This window comes from Pogona vitticeps, chromosome 2, assembly GCF_051106095.1.
Source record: "Pogona vitticeps strain Pit_001003342236 chromosome 2, PviZW2.1, whole genome shotgun sequence".
Classification (NCBI taxonomy): Eukaryota; Metazoa; Chordata; class Lepidosauria; order Squamata; family Agamidae; genus Pogona; species Pogona vitticeps.
The window spans coordinates 35,398,358-35,420,871 of record NC_135784.1 but is presented as its reverse complement, the minus strand read 5'-3'; the positions used below and the strand labels follow the sequence as shown (position 1 = coordinate 35,420,871).

General features: G+C 39.2%; 1 protein-coding gene across 1 annotated transcript in view; it reads right to left on the bottom strand.

The window, feature by feature from the left end:
- PRKAR2A (protein kinase cAMP-dependent type II regulatory subunit alpha) overlaps positions 1–22,514 on the bottom strand; it is a 111,674-nt gene that overhangs the window by 79,162 nt on the left and 9,998 nt on the right. The window contains exon 2 of the mRNA XM_072989313.2: positions 7,673–7,708. Within this exon, the coding sequence (XP_072845414.1) occupies positions 7,673–7,708 (36 nt within the window). The remainder of the gene's footprint in view (positions 1–7,672; positions 7,709–22,514) is intronic.

The following is a 22,514-nucleotide window of genomic DNA, read 5'->3' as shown; positions in this document are numbered from 1 at the left end:
ATGATAAAAGCTCATACTCATTTTAATGTCATTTATTCTGTTCTACTAATTCTCTTTAAACCACTATTTGCAATGAGTATAAAAACTGTAAGCAACTTGTACTGACTGCACCATAGACAACTCAAAGGGCAGCAATTGAGGGATGCTGCCTCTCAAATAGAACAATACCAGTAATAGTCTTGATATGACCAAAGCCTGCCCAACCTTTGTACTGCCATTTTAAGAGCTCAAACTTCATCTGAGAAACAATGTAAAGCAAAAAAAATTCTAGTCATAACCCTGCATGTATTTGTTCTACATCTGAAACTTCTTTGTTATACCACTACCCAGTGAGTTTGGACTGTCTGCCTGCCTTATCACTTTTCTCAGTTTAAATGATAATAAGGCCTGATCTGTTTATTGTCAGGTGTTGTCAAGCTGCTTTCAATATATGCTCAGCCAATGACTAAGTAAAGTCCAAAAGGTCCTATTGTCAATTGCCCTGCACAGTTCTTGCAACTTTCTTTCAAATCATTTCTTATTTAGTCTTTTTATTTTTATAATGCCTTATATTTGTCATGGCATTTTCCAATGAATGCCATCTTCTCATGATGTACTCAAAGTATAACAGCCTCAATTTCATCATATTTACTTCTAGGAAGAGTTCAGGCTTGATGTGATCAAGAATGCACTTAGTTGTCTCTCTGGAAGTCTACGGTGTCTATAGAGCTCTCCTCCAACATAGTATTTCAAATGAATCATTTTTTTTTCCTGGCAGCTTTCTTCACTATCTAGCTTTCACATTTGAACTGTGAATCAGTAATCAGGAATATCAATGTGCAGATGATCTTCACATCAGTTTCCAGTGATACATCCTTGTGCATAAGGATTTTTTTCATTTCCTTCTCAGTTACCCTTCTGAGTCTCAGGCTTTTGACTTCCTGACTGATGTTTCCATTTGGATTGCTAATTGAACCAAGGTATTAAAAAAATTAACAAGTTCAATTGCTTCACTGTTGACCTTAAAATTATGAAATTTCTTGTGTAATCATGAGATTTATTTTCTTAATATTCAACTACATTTGTGCTTTTGCACTTTCTTTTTTCCTCTTCATCAGGAGCTGATTCAAGTCATTGCTGCTTTTTGCCAATAATATGCTGTCATCTGCATATCTGAGACTGGTATTTTTTTCTTCTAACTATGGATGCAGAAGAAAAAGGGAGCAGAAAACAAGGTCTCTTCAAAGTAAAGAAAATGACAACATTTAATTCTGCCCAATTTAAAGTATGTAAAGAAACCAATTGTATCTATGAGGAAATTTCTAGTCCAATCTGTCATCTGCTAATTTTACATATACAAGCATTCAATAAAAAGTTACCTCCAGCCATCTGTCATGATACAAGTTCAATATGCCCCTTCAGAAATGTATTTTTTTAAATGCTTATGTTGATTTGCACCACGTTTATCCCATGCCCGTCCCCCATCCCTACACCTAACCCATAAATATATATATTTATATATAATCAATATAACCATATTGCAATATAACCAATATATTGCTGCACGTTTTCTTTGCCTTCATTTCTACATGATAGAAAAATAATTACTAAGATCTGGTGCATGATGTAATTCATGACTGCCTAGTACTAGCGGTTTCAGAGATGCAGAAGAATGGTAGTCTCAGCCTGTTATAAAGACAAGACTTGAGGAGGAAGTAGCAGGTTAGAGAGAGAATTTAAAACGCAAAACCATGAGCCTTCTCTTCCTGTTCAATTAATTGAACATGTAGCTGAAAACAACAGGACTGATCCATTTTGAACTCTATTGCCCAAAAGACTGCCTATATTGTTTACATACCACCCTGAAAAATATTTTGTGGCCAGATCATAACAAATTAATCCAGAATCTTGGCTTGGGAAACTGGATAGTTCAACCTATTTCAAGCATTTATTCTGCATAGGTTGTAACTAAGTGTACCCAAGCAGTTCTGACAGCTTCATGGGAGTCGTCCTGAATAAACTAATAGCTTATATTTCAAAAAGGGCATGAACCTGGTGCTCTAGCAGAGGGTGGAATGGAGTTACAGGCAATAAAAAAGGCAAGGAATCATAACAGGCCTTGATCGTATTGAATCATCTTTAGTGTGTGGAGCTTTTCAAAAACTGCTTTTTAAAAACTGTTCTGGTTGTTTTTGCAACATGGTTTTGAGCTGGGGGGGTTATGTTTCTGTGCTATGATGCCTCTTGTGGGGTTTGTTTGTTTGTTGGGTTCCCCCCCCCATTCCCGATGGGTCTTGCGGGGGTTTTGTTGCTTTTTGGAGTGTTTTTTCCCATTTCCAATGGGTCTTGGGGGAGGTTGGTTTGTTTTTTGGCTTTCTCTTCCATTTCCAAGAGATCTTGGGGGGGTTTGGTTGCTTTTTTGGGGGTTCCCCTCATTTCCAGTGAGTCCTGCATGCTTCCCTTGCTTTTCCCTTTGTTTTCTTTGCATTTCCGACCTGCCCCTTTGTTCTCTGTGCATTTCTGATCTGTTCCATTTGTTTTCTGTGCATTTCCAATGAGTCTTGCAGTAATTTTGTGTGTGTGTGATTTTTTTCTTCAGTCAGAACGGATTAACTGCATTTCAATGCATTCCTATGGGAAATGGTGGTTTAACTTATGATCATTTTGAGTTACGTCCATCTTCTAGAACGGATTATGGTCATATCTGGGAGTACCACTGTATATATATATGTTTAAAATTACAGAAGATACCTGTCAGATCATCATTCAAACACCTGACACAAGAAGGGATCATACCAAAGCTATTCATGACTACATGGCTTCTCAACTCTTTATAATCCTGAAAGCTGTTCTGAGCACATCCAATCCTAAATATCATCAACAATTAAGTTCCCTTGTTTGTAAAACAGATTATGCTTTAAGCCATAAGAATTATAATGATTTTAGATTTTAAGAAACTTAGTTCCATAAACTGGGCGATAATTTCAACATTTATTTTAATTTGGAAGTATTAAATAAGACAAATTTGAAGAGTTTGCAATCCTAACCAGTGACTCCAGGAAAAACAGCTTTTATAACATTTTTCTAGTTTAATCAATGAGCACACCTTGAATGACCCAGAATCATGTTTACCATACTATTAGTCACCTCTCCTTGCATCTTGCTTTGCCTTTCAAATTATAAACATTACAATGGTCAGCAAATTTTCTCTTAACTTTCGGTTTAATGAAGAAATTTAAACTGGAATATCTTTTGTTTCTAAAAATAGAGTGCATTAGGGCTCTTGGGACCCTTAAACAAAAGAAAGTAAGACTGCTGGATCATATTCCACAGTATTTAAATACCTCTCCTTACAAAGGAATTTCTTCACTTGGTCCTAAAAATTCACGACCAACTACTCAGGATAAGCTCACTTTTGACTCATCCATAAGATATTTTTGGGAACACTATACCAGAGCAGTTTGCTTGCTTTTTCTTTTTCTTCAATGTCATTCATTTTGACAGGCTTCAAAAAATCTGCAGTACAGTCCTGTTTAGACTTTACTACTTTACAATGAACTGGATAAACTAGATGCATTGTGGGGGGGGGGGGAAATCTGGACCATTACAACCTATGTCCTTAGAGCACAGCTGAAATCATAATGTTTAACTGCCTTTTGCAGATGTCTAAAATTTATCCAACTGAACTAACAACACAAGGCAAACATATTCAGTTCATCTGAGCCACTGTGAAAATATCCACATCAGTCACATACGTTGCCAAAGATAAGAGCTTAAATGGTTTAGACAGTCTTCACAAGTTTTGTTTTCTTGCCCCATAAAAAGCTAGTTCTAAAGTTACATAACTTAAAGCAATATACAACAGCAAGTGCTATAAAGCAACCTAACACAACAGTCTGCAACTCATTTGAAAATACAGGACATATTAACCAAGGCCATTTATTCTGGAACCCTCAAGCACAAACTGGCGTTTATGAAATTTGGAGCTAGTAACTTTAATAACTTTAACAAAATCATTCCTTTCCACTCCTTTACAATTTCTTTCAAGTAGTGCACTGGATGTGTGACATGGACTTTTTGTTATTTTATGTTAAGGCCCAGTATTGGCAACAAAACATAACGGATGCCCTGACAGATGGGCATTCAATCTCTGTTAGAAAATCTCCAATGAAAGAGTGCTCACCACCCTCCTAGGCAGTCCATTCCACTATCAAACAGCTTTTACTGTTAATATGTTCTTCCTAATGTTTTATTTCCTTTCTTGTCATTTGAATCCACTGCTTCAGGCCCCACCCTCTTAAGTTAAAGAAAATAAGCTTGCTCCATCTTCCATATGATAATTCTGTGCTGCAGCAATGGTTATTCACGTGCAGATGTTTGGGTAGATGATTTTAGATGGATAATATAATGCTTTTAATATAACAATGGCTGAGCTTTTACTTATACTAAGGATATACAATGCTATTAACTGGAAAGAAAGGGGATGTCTTATCAGTTTTAATGGAAATTTTATAACTCTGCCTCATTTTATGAAATTACAATTATATGTATCTATTTTATATTGATTTGGTGTGGTATAGGGAGTAGTAAGGTATCCAACGTGCCTAGCAAGTTGCATTAAATTTTTGCTATCTCGCAGAGGATTTAATCATCATCAGTGGCTACCAGAGTGGTGCTAGCAATAACATGCTTGCTAGAGACAGCCAACGCAATATTGGGAGGGGGCTCTCCCTACCATTTTAATCATTCTTTGTGTGGTGTGCAAAAAGGAACAAACCAGGCTAAAGGCCATGTCACACACCCTGGTGCCACAGCCCAAAATCAAAGGACCATTGCGCTACTTTTTTATCATCATCATGGGAAAATTCAGCAGTGGCCAGAGGATTGGAAAAGAAGATCAGTCTACAACCCAGTCCCAAAGAAGGGCAGTGCCAAAGAATGCTCCAACTACTGTACAATTGCATTCATTTCCCACTCTAGCAAGGTTATGCTCAAAATCCTCCAAGGTAGGCTTCAGCAGTATGTGGACCAAGAACTCCCAGAAGTACAAGCTGGATTCCGAAGGGGCAGAGAAACTAGAGACCAAATTGCAAACATGCGCTGGATTATGGAGAAAGCCTGAGAGTTCAATAAAAACATCTACTTCTGCTTCATTGACTACACAAAGCATGGCAGAAAGTGAGGAGGAATTAAAGAACCTCTTAATGAGGGTGAAAAAGGAGAGTGCAAAAAACGATCTGAAGCTCAACATAATTTTACTTTCTTGGGCTCCATGATCACTGAAGAGGGTGACAGCAGCCACAAAATTCAAAGATGCCTGCTTCTTGGAAGAAAAGCAATGATAAACCTAGACAGCACCTTAAATAGCCACCTCCCCCCCGCCTTAATTCAAGGTTTCTCTTTTTCTTTCCAGTGTTTTTTTTTTCAGTTTTGAGTCAGTCTCTCTCTCTCTCTCTCCCTCACACACACACACACACACACACATCCATTCACCCACCCATCCATTCTGCTCATTACCCCCAGGATTTTAACTTTTACCCCATTTTGGGTAATTTAGCCGTTCCCCGACCTATGCCTTAAAATATCTGAAATTTGGCTTTCATATCTTCTTCCAAGTCTTCTCTTCTGCAAGCTAAACAAATACAACTCCTCCAATCCTTCCTCAAAGGGCTTGATTCCTTTTTTTACCACTTTGGCCAGTGGTTCCCAAACTTTTTCGACCTGCGGTTCCCCTGAGGAGGAGAAGCGAGGGGTTTGGGACAGAGCAGGAAGCAAAGAAGCCCAAAGGAGCCAGAAAAGCAGCAGCAGCAGCACTACTACCATCACCACTACCAGCTCAGTGAGAAAACAAAGAGAAGCTTCCACATTGCTCCTAGCTGACTTGCCAGCACACCAGGGAGCCACAGGGCACTACAGTGCACATTTTAATAATCCCTGCTTTTGGAAATCCTTCTCCGGATATGTTCCAGCCTGTTGATATCATAAATTATGGTGGCCAGAAAAGGATACCAATGCTCCTGGATGCTGTTAATTTTAATATTAATTTTATTTTTTCCCCTCTTTTTGTATGAATTTTAGACCTATACTGTTTGATCACCCTATTGTTGAATGTATTTTGCTATGTGGGGTTTTGTGGAAGTTTTCATTTTAAACTCTAAACCACCCAGCATTGTCCTTGCACTAAGGGAGTGGCATGTAAATCAAATAAATAAATAAATAAATAAATAAATAAATAAATAAATACATACATACATACATACATACATACATACATACATAAATAAATAAATAAAGTATCCCAGCTGAGGTCAGCCAAAGCAGAACAGTAATACTGTTTCAATACTTTACAATGATTTAGGACTACATGCATTAAAACAACAGCATCAGAGGAGCATTCACAGCCTATTGAAGCTATGATGCCTCATCCCTGAAGGCTTTAGTGAATGATTTCATGTTTTAACTTCATGCTTTACCTTGGCACTGAAATGAGGTTAATGTCGGCACCAGTCAAGCTTCTAAGGGGAGAATAATCTATAATTGAGATACCACAGCTAAGATCTTCCCAACTTCTTTATTAAATGGATAATTCTCTATGGCAAGACACAGCAATTGACGAAGTATATACAGGAAGAACCACTCTCTCAAGTATCCAGGTCTCAACCCATTTAGAGCTTTACGTGCCATGAATAATCTGAACTCAGATCAGAAGCATATTAACAGCCAGTGCAATTCTTTCAGAACCAGTGTAATATGGTTCTGAAAAGCATTCCTGCTAGAAATCTTCAAGTACTAGGGAGGACTGAGTTGTAATTTTGGAAGTCCTTCTCTGACCAGTTGCAGGTCTGATTCTGATGCACACTAGTAACTTGGTAAAAAATGTACCTAAAGATCTTTCACAAGGAAAAATGAAGAATAAATTCCCTCTTTTTTGGCTATACAATAATATGCTAATTTCTGCTAGTTTCCTCCCAAATTTCTCAAGCAGTTTAAGAAATTCCCTGTCCCTCAGATGCCAAGCAAGCTATACTGAACTTCAGAGCAACGTGACTTGATTTCAGGAGCAAAAAAGGCCAACTGACAAAGAGCATGGAGCCTAAATAATGAAGGTATATGGCCACAGACAGGAAGACTGTGACAGATACAGTTAAAGGAGGAACTGTAGGACTACAAGACCAAGTATTTGTGAAATGGTATGTTACATATCCAAAACTATACAGTAGACTATTCGAAAATAGGATCAAGTTATTAAGTACAAACCAACAAAGGATAATAGTAAACACATAATTATTGGCAAATTGGTGACTCTTCTGCTCTGAAAGTATCAGAAGCAAAGATGGCCATTTACACTGAGCTTTGCTGACAAAAAGATGGACCACCAAGGAGACACTTACTTATGGTTCTTTCAGAAACTGGCATAGCAGATGACATAAAACCTATGTTAGAACTGACATTACCCAGAAAACTGTGTAAATAATCTTCTGTTTACTTAAAGCAAGACTAAATTAACCTACATGAAAATCTAAGCAGAAGAAATGGTTACATTTATTCTACTAAAGACTGAGGAATGATTTTAAAACATACTCATCAACTTTGCCAACAAAGGAAATGCACATTCAGCTGCTGAGTTACAGAGGTTACTCCACAGTTATTTTAAGATGGCTTTCTATTATGAAAATTGCAAATAAAAGCTTACCTGATACTCTTCTGTTGTATCTGTTGATAACAGGAGCTACAATAGAAAAAAAGAAAACAATAATAAGCTAGGGCAAGGGTCTCCAACCCCGGGGGCCAGTACCGATCCGTGGCCTTAGAAGGACCAGGCCACAGAAAGATTTTCAAGGGCTAAAGGAACACGCACACATTTCCTCCCACTCACCTGCCTACCCCCACACACACCTACCTGCCTCCAGAATGAAGGAAGGCCCCCCTCCAGCATGGACGCAGGCATGTACCCACCTACTCCCGCATGCACGGACACCCACCAACTGCCCCCCCCCCAGTCCTTGGGAGAATGGTCTTCAACTAAACTAGTCCCTGGTGTCAAAAGGGTTCTCTAGCCACTGGAATTACGAAAAATTCCCTGGATATTTTGTCTCTGACTTCAAGGTAACCATCCATGAACAAAATAACTTCAAAAAACAGATTCCAAAGGAAAACAGCTGACCCCTAGTGCATCAAGATGTTCAACTACATCTCATCTTGGTCAGAAATTTCTGCATCTGCGCTCTGAAAAATGGACAGCTTAATCTCATCCGCGTATCCATGCAAGTGTGTCTATATTAGGAATGTGCACAGCAAAAACGTTGGTTTCTGTCTCATTTCAGGGGATGCCTGTCTCATTTCCATGTCTTTCACGTACCAGTCCTTTCACTTAATACAAAAGTGACCACCTGTTTAGCATTATTTCACTTGGTTTTACCCCATACCTGTTATAACTGGCACTCATCTTAAAGAACTTGCCAAAACTACCCAGTAGATAAAATAAGGCCAGAGAGGATTAGGAGCCTCATGATGCAGTAGCTAAACTGCAGTACTGCAGCACAAATTCTGCTCCCAATCCAGGTTCAATCCCAGGTAGCCACTCGAAGTTCACTCAGTCTTTCATCCTTTAGAGGTTGGTAAATTGAATATCCAGCTCACAGGGGGAGGGCAATGTGTAGCTTACATAATTAAATTGTAAACTGCCCAGAGAAGGGTTTAAACACTATTGGGTGGTATATTAGTAGCACACTTTGCTTTTTTAGTCCAGAAGCAGAATATACTGTATTTTTTGCACCATAAGACTCACTTTTTCCCCACAAAACAGGGGTGTGGAAAGTCTGTGCATCTTATGGAGCGAAGAAAACAGATTATATTTTCCTCTTTTCTTCTCCTAAAAATTTGGTGCGTCTTATGGAAAGGTGCGTCTTATGGAGCGAAAAATACGGTATATATATTCTGCTTCTGGACTATATATATACAGAATACACACACCCCTTTAACAGAACACACATTGGAAATTACTCAAATGAAAACTCCAAAAACAAAACAGGAAAAGCCTATGTCACCACAAGGAATCGAAAAATAAAACACATACAAGGAGAACTCTGTCCCAACTGAGTCCTGCGCAGGCACAGTTTAACCCATTCATGTGCATTCACAGAGAGCACGAAGAATAAACTAAATTTTACCCACTTGGAACAGGGCCTAGGAGGCTTTCCTGATGTTAAAGTACAAGAAAAAAAAATTCTTAGTGCTAAGTGGGAAGTCTAAGTCTCTGTGGGAGATATAATCTCACTGCCCATTAGGGTCTATATAGGGCAGCAATACCTCCCCTGAGGACCTAGGCATCCCAAGAAGCACTGGGGCACTTTGTACATTAACAAGAAACACAGAACTCCAAGCTTGGTCCTATTCCATGTGATTGAAATTAGGTGTCTGTAGGCATTTGTCTGTGGATGGAACTCCTGGGAATATTCTTCTTGGGAATGCTTAGAGAAATCTGGGAGCCAGAGTTCAAAAAAATGAACTCCTATTCTTTGTTTTAAAATGCTTCTTATATTGACACTGGACACACAGCCTTCACACCCAGACAATAATTTGGAAGCAAATTTGAGAAATTTTATAACCAATTTTTCCCTGAAGTTTTAGCCACTTTTTCGTTTAGACATATCTTGGAGAATCTGACTGAATTCATTTGAACTAACTTGCTCCGGTAATAACATATCTTAAGATGACTGAGAACTAGCCCAAGATGCCAAATTCATCTCTAATTACCTGGGCCATGGAGGCCCTGAACACTGCACCCTTTTTCCATTTTCAAATTCCTTGCAAACTCAAAGATATCATAACTTTATAATCTTTCACAACATACCATATTTGTTGTAAAAAATATAGAATGACTAATCTTGGGTGGTCACAAGCAGAGTCACCTACTCAAACTGAAGTCAGCTTCAAAACATTGTGTTGTGTGGGAATATTCTAAGTAACAAAATGTTTGCAAATCCAGAAGCAGATGTCAGTGAAGTAAATTCTAAACTCAATTCTTCACGCTGTAGTCCTCACAACAGCAAATTGATTAGTCCTCTGGAAGAGTTGTACACATTACCTAGTAAAATAACTGGGTACTGTGGAAAACGACTAATTAATCCTGCATGTTGCACAGAGGCTTGCGCAGGGCAAGTGTATGTAGGTCGCTATCCTGCATTACAGAGGGAGAGAAATTCTTCCTACAAATAAAAAGCTGGGGTTGAACTGAAGGAGAAATAGTCTAGAAGCCATCAATCATAGGAATAATGTCTATGTAGAAGTTTTGTATAATTTTTATTCATTTGAAAAGAAGATAGGAAATGGCTAGCACAGTATATACAGCTATATAAAGGAATTCACAGTACCAATAAAGTAATATTTACTGTCAGAAAACAAATCCATAGTTATTCAAACAATCAGATATTCATTTTTTAAAATTTCTTCCCCATATTCACTATAATTAGTGAATACTGTAGATTTTTTGCTACAAGATATGACAGCTACAGCCTTATCAAAAAGGATTTCGATTATAATATTAAGCATAAATATATTAAGAGTTAATAATGATAATCAATATGGGTTAATTTTCTTTTCTGCAGGATATTCTGCATTATCAAATACAAACTGGGTGGAATACTACAGAATTTTTATGCTAAAGGCATAACTTTTGGAGGCTAATTGCCTCAAGTTAAGAAATTTTTGTAGACACTATCCCAAGTCATGTGACCCAGCATGCAACAGATAATGTCTACAGAGATACCTTAAACTGGGCCAGATAAAAACATACATCTTTCACATAACATTTCAACAGGTTTTCAGCTACTGTTTCATAAAATTCATTAGTAATCATAAATGGATACCAAGATAGTATTAAATAAACTCAGCAGGTTCAAACTTGGACTTAATGGTTTTTTAAAAACTTTTATCCACAGAAACTCAAACTACAAATACAAGACCAATCCAAATAAAAAACCAAGTTGATTCATTTGGATTTGACATACACAGACAAAACAAATTGATAACATCCAACTAGTACCCCTCTCTGTGATTGAAGGAGGCATGCGTCCATGCAACTGAAGAGGAGGACAATTTTCAGTCGTTCTCCCTCCTTTCCAAAATAACTCACCAGAATTTGCTCTAGGCACCATCTAGAGCAGATCTGGACTAGATGGCAAGCTTCAGAAGCAGCAGGAATCTCAGAAAATTGCCCCTCCCAATTCTGCTCCGAGCAGCAGAATAATAGTAAGTGGATGCTAAATATTTTTTTTTAAATTCAGACTGCAAGTCAAAACAAAACACCTGGAATAGTGATTAATCTGAAACAAACATTTAGCAAAGTATCTTTTCTATAGGAAAACTGCTATCACCTGACAGATTTTAGTACAGTGGTACCCCACAAGACAGGCGCTCTGTTTGACAATGAAACTGCATCATGACGAACTTTTTGCGATCTCAAAAGTAATCACAAAACGATGTTCCCTATGGGGGAATTTCGCTTTGTGATGATCGGTTCCCTGCTTCGGGAACCGATCATCGCAAAGCAATGATTTTTTAACAGCTGATCGGCAGTTCCAAAATGGCCACCTGGTAAACAAAATGCCACCCGCTGTGTTTTAGCACAGATTCCTCGCTGCACAGGCAGCGAAAATGGCCGCGCTATGGAGGATATTCGCTGGACGGTGAGTTTGAAGCCCCTAGGAATGCATTAATCTGGTTTTAATGCGTTTCTATGGGCTTTTTAAAATCGCATCACAACGTTTTCGTTCTACAGTGATTTCGCTGGAACGAATTAATGTTGTGATGCGAGGCACCACTGTACTATGAACAGAGGCATTTGGCATGTAACAGAAAACACATGAGTATTCCACACACCTGCTCAGCCAGACAAGGAAAATTCCTCCTACTTTGTGATCTTCTCACACTAAGAATTTGCAATTTTAAACACTTTATGGCCAGAATCTCATTACTCACATCTGCCAGCATGACACCCAACAGCATACTATTTCAGAGGTGAACTGGCACTAGTTAGGAAGTCATATGTCTACTTACACACCAGTCATGTGACTTTAGGTAAAGCAAGAAATACAAATTGCAACTTCTTAATTCGCGGCAATTCACCACTGAAATTTACATTGGCAAATACTGTACATTTAGTTGGATCCTTGTCTTTATATTAATTGTCTGTATTCAAAATTTTAACCTTATTGGCTTGAGATATATTCTCTTTCCACATACACTAGAAAAGGGCAGACTGTGAAGTCTGCCTAGCTGTCTTCCCATGCATATATAAGTGAGCTGTACTGTAGTCTGAATAGGTCTGTGCAAAACATTCATGAAAAAGGAACTATTACTATGCATATGTGTGTGTGTTAAATTCCATAAGTGCCAATCTGTAAGATGGTCCCCGTTAAAGGGCTTGTAGTACTTGAAGGAGGTGTGTGCAAAGCTCAACTGAAGGACAAAACCTTGAGAAAGGTCAAATGCCCCATATCTTTCTAGTCTGCATCAGATTTGTTAAGGTGACTGCAGTCTTGCAAGTACATCATTGTAATGCAGTTTTGGAAGAGAAGGGCTCAACCAGCTGCTGATTTCTTCTAATCTTGGCAAAGTTTCAGGAGGCAGCAAGAGGATGCCAGATTCAGTCTAACCCAGGGGTCTCCAAACTTTTCAGAGAGCCGCATAATATATTTGAAATATTTTTGAGGGCCAAAGGAGCATGCACATGCACCTGTATGCATGTGCACACACCCACTCCCACACACCCAAACTCATGTCCCTGTGCGCACACACACGGGCCAGATAAAAAGGCCAGATGGGTGGCATATGGCCTGCAGGCCATACTTTGGCGACCCTTGGTCTAAGCCATGCTGCTTAAGAATATAAAGGCATGGAATGATCTCAGCACATGTACCTTTGGAACACGTGGATGGTACTACACTAAGAAGGCAGTGGGGGAAAGGTTTCAAAAGAAGGCCCAGGTTCAAAGACATTGAGAACTATTGGCTAAATACAAAGCAAGTGTGAACTTGTGAAACTTGAAAAAAAAAACTAAGCAAACAAATGTCAGGAATACCAAGGCACGTTATTTCCTACATTAAGATAAAAGAACAAGAAAGCCCAGTACCAGAGAATATTTTGCATACAAAACATCACAGATTTCCATGTAGCAAGTGCACATGGGAAACCATCTTGCTACAAACAGACCTCAACAGTGGAGACATTTTACTGTCTATTTCAATTATAGAAGTTAGAAGATAAACTAATCTTATCCTAGTACAGTACTTCAGGAAACATGACATTAGAAGTTCAGCAGATCAGGAATGAATCAACTGACCAAACTAAATGTCATTACTTAATTTTTTCATGGTAAACAACAGTTTTGAACAAAGACATTCATCCTTGTTAACAATCTGCTGGTATTAAGTTTAAGATTCAACATATATTCCCTCCAATTTAAGATTTCCAAATAAACATGTCCTAATCCAGACATCTAGTTGGATTTATCACTCTTAGGCTCTTTGGAAACCAAAATCTGAAAATCCAGAAGTACACTGTTCCTAAACTGGCAAAACAAGAAGAGAATTTTAATAACTTTCAATATCTGAAATTCCATTGCCTGGTATAGTAAACCACAACTAGAGTAGGTTCACTGAATCAGTGGGGATTTAAAGAATCCTCTACAGGTTCCACTGATTCAATGGGCCTACTCCAGTTGTGACTCACTAGGCCACGCAAAGAATTTCAGCCAATGTCTTAATAAAAACATAGATTTGCTTTGCAAACCATTGGATTATGTGTCAGACTACTAACGCACCCCTTTACCAAAATAAAGAATTATTGTTAACTGATGAATCTTTAGTTCGCTAGGAACTTGTAGATCAGTCAGCTCTTAGACACCAACCATTTACAGTGGTGCCCTGCATAGCGACGTTAATCCGTTCTGGAAAAATCGTCTTTATACGGATTCGTCGCTATGCGGAACAAAAAAGCCCATAGGAATGCATTAAAACACATTTAATGCGTTCCTATGGGCAAAAAACTCACAGTTCTGCGAAAATCCTCCATACGGCCGCCATTTTCGCTGCCTGGTAAGCGAGGAATGGGCGCGAAAACACTGCAGGCGGCCATTTTTTAACCCGGTGGCCATTTTGGAACCGCCGATCAGCTGTTAGGAAAACATGGCTATGCGAAAATCGGTAAGCGAAACAGCTTACCGATCATTGCAAAGCGATGTTTTACCATTTAAAACATCGCAATGCGATCGCAAAAATGATTGCAAAAAAAAACGCTATGCGGATTCGTCGTCAAACGAGGCACCTGTTATGCGGGGCACCACTGTATATAAAATACCATTTAGATAAAAATAAAGCAGCAGTCTTCTTTCTCTCGCTTTCTAAACTACTTAAAATCCAGAATTCTGAACACTTTTTGTCAGATCAGATAAACTGCCTCAACCCTTCCCTTGGACTCTTACAGAACTTTATCAACCTCCTATTGTTAAACCTACTAGCCAAAATTCAAATTGTATGAAGATATAAGAAATCTACTCTATAGAGAATGCTTGTTGTGTTATATTGTCTCCATTTTAAAAAAACTGAAATAGAAATTGCATCTGAAAAACAACAAGGATGAAGAAGTAGAACGTGAGGCCTAACTCATCTGTTCTGTTTGTAACACTTATGAATCAGTGAGAAAAACAGAACTGAAAGACTTGTCTTCTCGAATTACAAGGGACTACAGGCATATAAAAATAAACAAACAAAAATGAAACACTAGGCAAAAATAAGATCCAAAGACATTTTCTTCCACTTAGTGTTTACTTCTGGCTTGCAATGTAAAGAACAGACCATTCTTAAAAAATGTTTGTCCAATTCTATTTAAAAGCTAGAATTTGCATTTCAGCTTGCTGCGTTAAGAAACAGGCAGTGTGTTTTACACAGAGCCAAAGCCTTTTAAGATGAGCTCAGAAAAAGAAGGAACCATAGCATATTAGAGAAGTAATAAATTTTGAGTATCTACTTTCCCCCATCAGTAAAACCCTGGATACACTTACAGTAATTATTTCCACTCTATTAAAGCAAAGTCAGTATCAGCCTCAGTATCACAGTTCAAACAGGTACAGTATGTCTTATTCATCACGTTACAGAACTATGTACACTTGGGAAGATAAAAACAAAGCTCATTTCAGTTGATATAATATTGACTACAAAGGTGAGGATTTCTATGACCTAAAATGTTGGAAATATGCAAGCACTTATGACCTTAAAATCATTTAATATGACCAATTAAACTACTAATTTGACTTCACAATTTTTCTGAAATTAGCTCCCAATTTTTCTTCATTCTATGCTTATACACACACATAGAAATTAAAAGGTTTCTTCTTTGTCACTTCTAGTCCAGAAGTGCCAGTGCTGAAGGAATCAAATGAACATTTTCAGAGTAAAACACATAATATCTGGATTAGTTTTTGCCAATAGCAGAATTGCATCTTAAGGTTATCAGATTCAGAACTCTTTCTGATCTCTGTCAGTATGTTGTCTCTGGAAATATTCTGTTTGACATCGCAAGAACAAATTTGAAAACAGCCAAATTACCTGGAGAAAATTCTGGCTCCAAGTCATCAATTTTTACTTCAAATCCATTTTGAATGTTCATTGCCTTGTTTCCCCAAAAATAAGACCTAACCTGAAAATAAGCCCTAGTAAAAACAGCTGATCGCCGGGTTTCAAAATGGCTCCCCACTCTTTTCAGGACTGATTTTTTGCTTTACAGGCACCGGAAAATGGCCACCCTATGGAGGATCTTCGCTGGACGATGAGGTATTTTGCCCATTGGAACGCATTAACTGGTTTTTAATGCGTTTCAATGGGTTTTTTCCCCGCTTGATGACGATTTCATTCTACAGCAATTTTGCTGGAACAGATTATCGTCGTCAACTGTATTTGAATAAATGCAGATTGTTGTACATGAAAAAAAAAATCCCCTGAAAATAAGCCCTAATGTGTTTTTTTGGAGCAAAAATTAATATAAGACCCTGTCTTATTTTGGGGGAGACATGATATTTTGCAAAGTGTTGAACAGCCAAAATTAGATTGCAGCACTCTTTGCAATTAATCACCATTTTTTCCAGTCACTTTCTCCTTTGCTCACTTGAAATCACTGAATTTGTTTTACAATTTTCAGTGCATTACTAAGTTCCATTCCATAGAAATCTTCACCTTACTAATAACGATGATGGTAGATGATGGGAGATCATCTGGAAGGTGCAGGGTTGAGGAAGTCTGGTTTTATAGATTTATTTTCTAGTTCTTCTACTTCGTTTGTGTGATATTTACACCTTGATACATTTGATACATTGTGCATATTTTGCAGACGTGCTAGGCAGGACTATTTTGCATAGGGAAGTTTCATCCCCAGCATCATCAGCTGCAAGGGTAAAGCAACAGGTGACAGGAGAGACCTCTGCATGAGATCCTGATAATCCACTGAATCTGACTTTATATATGCTAAGTTTCCAACCAAGGTTTGAGAAGAGGAATCCTGCACAATCTTGATGGAGGAAGATTCATAACAGTCAATTCTTTTATCTGCTGCAAGGAATCATAATTTGTGGAATAATGAATAGCTGCATTGAGCTAAGTCCCCCACACATCACAGCAGATTAGGGAGGGAGAGCGAAAGTAGGAGCAATTTCTTTGAACTTCTGTACTCGAAGTGAAGCTTTAAAACAATTTTTCCACATTTGAAATTAGCTTATCTACTTTAGGACAGTTGCTTTGAATCTGTTTGGACACTGTTTGCAAACCATGTGCAAAGTATGGGATATGGATCATTTTAGGACAAGGAAGTTTAAGTCCCTTGGCTGCCTTAGTCATGTATGGAGTAGTGTCTGTTACAAAAAGGAGGCTGTTTCCCCTTCTTATACCATCTGGCCAGAGTAATTTTATAGAATTGTTGAAGAGCACAGCAATAGTGGAACTGTGCACATTTGTAGAGTTTCACGTTAGGAGAAATATGCTTGTCACACTTCAGAGTGCCAAAAATATTAGTTACATATCTTCAGTTTATATCATTTGCTTCATTGACTGAAACCATGCACCTTTCCCTCAGCGACTGCAGCCAATTAGGTGAGTCAGCAAGCCACATGACTACCCATCTCCCTCACATCGCTTGCTGGCTCGTCAGGAGAGTTACAAACAACCTAAACACATTTATTATAAAATTAAGCAGAAATCTGACATAACACTTTAAAAATATCAAAACATGACTTTCCAGGCAAATAAAAAATAACTTAATCCTCGCCAGATTACTCAAACATCTTTAAACTTATTTATACATTCTAATATAGGTTGCAGAAAAAATATGACATGTCATAGAATTCCTCGCCCTACTAACCATAGTAGCATTTTGTGAGCGAAGGAAGGAAAGTGAGCCGTCCTCACAGACATCTAAAGAAGAAGAAAGTGAGGGATGTGCTGTGGGCGAATTAATCAAACTGGATGATGAAGAGGGGGGTACTAATAGAGCGATAGAGGTGTTTCTAGCGGAGAGGACAAAAGACTGGGGGGAGGAGTCAGGAGACTGGAGATGGGACAAGGTTATAAAGGAGGAGAGGGGAGAGAAAGGAACAGAAGGGAGAAAGGAAGAAAAGAGTACGCAAACAAGGGAGACAGGTGTAGAGAGAGAGAAGATTGCGACACTGGTAAAGAATTTCCCGAACTTAATGAAGGAAGATGGTCTGTTGCCTCTACCGAAAGAGATAAGCAAAGTGGAAGCTTGTGAGTTTTCAAGGGGATGGAGACCGGGAGTGGGTTCGGCTTCTCGCCCAATGATGGACAGAGAAACCCTTGGTGGAGCCAGCCCATTCCTACCCAGGCTGGAGGGATCTGTAGTGGTCCATCCTTGCTGCAGGACTTCCTGCTCAGTTCTGACTGCGTCGGCCGCGAATCAGAACGCAATCGCTCGTTTTGGGGGGAAGAAATAGTGAAAACCAAAGATGTGATGCCTGGGGTAAAACCCAAGAAATATAACTTGTTAACAAATGAAGAGTTGCCGGACCCGTTTGGTCCAGAGTTACTTGATGAGAAAGCTAATAAAACAAACCCGTTTTTGACCGTTACATCGACTCCTGCGGTTATTCCCGCCGAATCCCTTGGTCCGCCCCCCACAGAAAAAGGACCCAATCATAGTGGCGCCCAACGTGGGGCGGGCCAATGGGTAGGTGCGGAAGAGATGACGTATAAGGATAATCAAAACACCACATAATCAAAGCCCATATATTAACATCTTATGAGATAATTTTGTCAAATTGGAAACTTCCTAGCTGTCACAAAGCCTGTTTTTTGACTATGAAAAGCATTTACAGGGACAAAGAGGCAAAAGTCACTGCTGTACTGTCCACCTAACAGATTCCCATGCAAAGGTAGGAAGGCTGATTTGGATAGTTCATTCCTTGAGCTTAACAGAATCTGATAGATTTCTGAATGCTTCAGGGGATTTTCCAGTAGATACAGTCAGCAATTCTGTTCAGGTTCTGGTCCATTAAACTATTGTAAGGCACAAAGGCTGACTCACATTATGACTGGAGTGCCCTCTCTGGTGTTATAGTACTTTTTGGTTCTCTGGTTGTGGTTAATTAAACAAACAGGATAACTTAAATACAAACAGTGCAAGGTCTGAGCCTCATGGCACAGTGGTTAAACTTCTGTACTACAGCCAAAACTGTGCTCACGACCCGGGGTTCAACCCCAGGTAGCCGGCTCAAGGTTGACTCAGCCTTCTATCCTTCCGAGGTCAATAAAATGAGTACCCAGCTTGCTGGGGGGAGGCAATGTGTAACCTGCATAATTAACTTGTAAACCGCCCAGAGAGTGATTGAAGCACTAATATAAGCAGCACGCTTTTGCTGCAAAACAGTGATAGGACACAATCATGTACTTTCATTGCATTCATAAGTAGGCATCCACTAGGGTTCTTCAGAGTAGCCTAGGGATTATGTGCATTGGTAAAAGGAGGCTTGGACAAAGGAGAAACCATTTTGCATTGTGCAGTCATTCACTCTGCACAGCAACAGAGACTCTGTCAGTGTGGGAAACCAAATCAAGGTAATATAGTAATACGTCTGAATACAATGCTTGATATTATCCTGCCACCTGTGTTTAGTTAGAACACTCTTATTGTACAGGGGGAAAACAACAACAAAAAGAGCCACTATGTTCTTCCTCATCAATATACAAAACTCTGCATGTACTAAGTACTTTTGGCACTGTCTCTGTTCCTGACAACTGGATATTTAATCTGCCGCATTAAGGAAGTCAGGCTCAAGTATGATACTGGCAATTCATACAGAAAGGTAAAAGATGGGTTGTCACTGTATATTTAAATTTCTGTACATTGCTGTTTAGCACAGGAAGTCTGCATCTTACACAAAAAGAATAGGCTGCAAACACAACTCATAAGGTAAATATCCACCACAAAATACACAGCTATCTATAAGACTAGATATAAAATACATCATGCATTCAAAGAGAACTGTTGGGAAAGAACAAATTCACCATTAATAGAGCAATAATTAAAACTCAGATTAATACATCTGATTTTTAAAAACAGTGTCAGTTGCTATTTATGACATTTATTTTATTTATTTATCTATTTATTTAATTTTTATACCACCCATCTGGCAGACAAGGCAACTCTGGGTGGTTTACAACTACTAAACGACAACAATAACATAATGACAGGGAGCTTGACAACAATCATTAAATTATAAAAGGTACAAAACAAATTGCAATAAAAATACACCGTAGAATATAATAAATAAAATAAAGTGAGAGACATGGCAGTAGTTAGATGTTAAGTTATTAGAGACACTGTTGCACCAAGGTGTTTTTAGATACGAGAAGGCCTGTCTAAATAACTAGGTTTTTAATACAATGGTGCCTCGCATTACAATGTTAATTCGTTCCGGCTAAATCGCTGTAGAATGAAAACGTCATAATGCGAAAATAAAAAGCCCATTGAAACGCATTGAAACCCCTTCAATGTGTTCCACTGGGCTGGAAACTCACCATCCAGCGAAGATACTCCATAGGGCGGCCTTTTTCAGTGGCTGTCTTGCGAGGAATCCGTCCCAGAAAACAGCGAGGAGCCATTTTATTTACCTGGCGGCCATTTTGAAACCGCCGATCAGCTGGAGGAAAATCGTCCTTTTGCCAAGAATCGGTTCCCGAAACCATTCAGACCATCATTTTGCGATCGCAATTGCGATCGCAAACAGATCGTTGTAATGCGGTTTCGTCATAATGCGGGGCAATCATAAAGTGAGGCACCACTGTAGTTTTTTAAAGGTTCTTAATGAAGGGGCCAGGTAAATTTCAGTCAGGAGACCTTTCCATAATTGCATAATTAATTTCTAGTGGTCATTTTTCAGGCCTCTCAGAACTCCCAACCACCTGGCCTAAGACAATCTTACAGGACAGGCAGACCTAATTGGAAGGAGGCACTCAGCCAGATATCGAGATCCTAAACCATTTAGGCCTTGTAAGTTAACACCATCACCTTGAAGCTGGTACGGAAGTGAACACGTAACCAGTGCAAGGCAGCCAAGGTGGGGAAAATATGTTGGTGTTTCCTAACCCCACTCAACAATCTGGCCACCAAGTTCCGGACTGTTGAAGTCTCTCCGATGCCCCTAAGTGGGCATTACAGTACAGTGGTGCCTCGCACAACGAGGTTAATCCGTTCCGGATTAACCCTCGCTGTGTGAAACATCGCTCAACGGAAAGTAAAAAGCCATTGGAACGCATTAAACAGCATTTAATGCGTTCCAATTCAGCCGAGTACTCACCGTTGTGCGATGTTCCTGGATGGCCGGCAGCCATTTTTGCGCCCTCCCCTCACTGAACGAGGGCGCGAAAACGCTGCGCACAGCCATTTTGTTGCCGCGGAACAGCTGATGGGCGGGTCGCAAAGCGAAAGTCGGTAAGCGAACCGCTTACCACCCTTCGCTCTGTGATTTTCCCCCTATCTAGGTGCCGTTTTGCGATCGCATTTGCGATCGCAAAAACGGCATCATTGCGCGGATTCGTCGCTCTACGGAGCGACCATTGCGCGAGGCACCACTGTAGTCTAATCTCAAGACTACCAATGTGTGAACCGGCATGGTGAGGGACCTGGTGTCATGGTACAGATGCAGCTGGGCAATCCACCTTAGATGGAAGTAGGCAGAACGGACCACAGACGGTATCTGGGATTACACTGACAGTGCTGGGTCCAAGAGTATGTCCAAGCCATGTACCTCATCTTTCACAGAAAAAGTTGCCTCCTTAAAGGAAAGAGAAGCCTCCAGACTGCAAACACTAGGGCCACCCACAGGATTTTCATCTTGTCCAGGTTTATATATACATATATTTATACCGTATTTTTCCATTTATAATGTGCCCCTATTTATAAGATCGCCCCCCCAAATTTTCTAATCCAAAAATTAGGAAAACTTAGCTTTGAGGATTCAGTCTCTGGGCTCAGAACATCAGACATTTTCTCTCTGTTGAATCTTGAGCTACAGACTCCACCTCTAACGAGGTGCTTCAATTGCCTTGTTCAGGATCAACAGACATCAGTTCCATAAGGCTCATGATTGGAGGAAGCTAAGTCTCCTGACTGTAGGAAATTAAGCCTTGTGGCTGAAGGAAGCCTGTTTACAAAGGCAAGGTATGTGCAGTTTTGTTCTCTCCTCAGCTATCTCAGCTTACTTCCGTGTAAAAGACCCGCCTCAATTTTTAAGGTAATGATTTTAGGAAAAAAGTAGTGTCTTATAGACAGAAAATACGGTATATATATTTACTAAACATACATACATATCTATATTTTTACTAAACCTAAGTATCTGTGTCAGAAGAATCAGATAACAATATTTACACTCATCATTTTCCAATAATGACATGTTTTAGAGCATCAGCAAAGTGATCCGACCAGATAGGCGGGATATAAAATAAATAAATAAATAAAGTACATGGTCATTCTCAGAAGCAAGCATTTTGAATGGCTTTTGTTATACTGGATTGGTCAGGAAAGCAACTCAAACAACCAGCTGCATTGATGCCAATTACGGCTTGTATAAAAACAATAAAATACACAAGCATGGCTAGGTTCTGTCAAAATAACCAAGCAAATTTATAACCTACAATACATCTTATCACCTATGGTAACTGTGATTTTAACATATAATTTGTGTACACTGGGCAATTGCTGATTGCTACTGAGAAAAAAATATGTTTATTTATTGAACTTACAAATCATTTTTCTACCTTAAACATCCAAAGTGATGTACAAAAAATAAAATACCTGTACTCCAAATCGTCATCGTCGTTTAGTCGTGTCCGACTCTTCGTGACCCCATGGACCAGAGCACGCCAGGCCCTCCTATCTTCCACTGCCTCCCGGAGTTGTGTCAAATTCATGTTGGTTGCCTCGCAGACACTGTCCAGCCATCTCATCCTCGGTCCTCCCCTTCTCCTCTTGCCGTC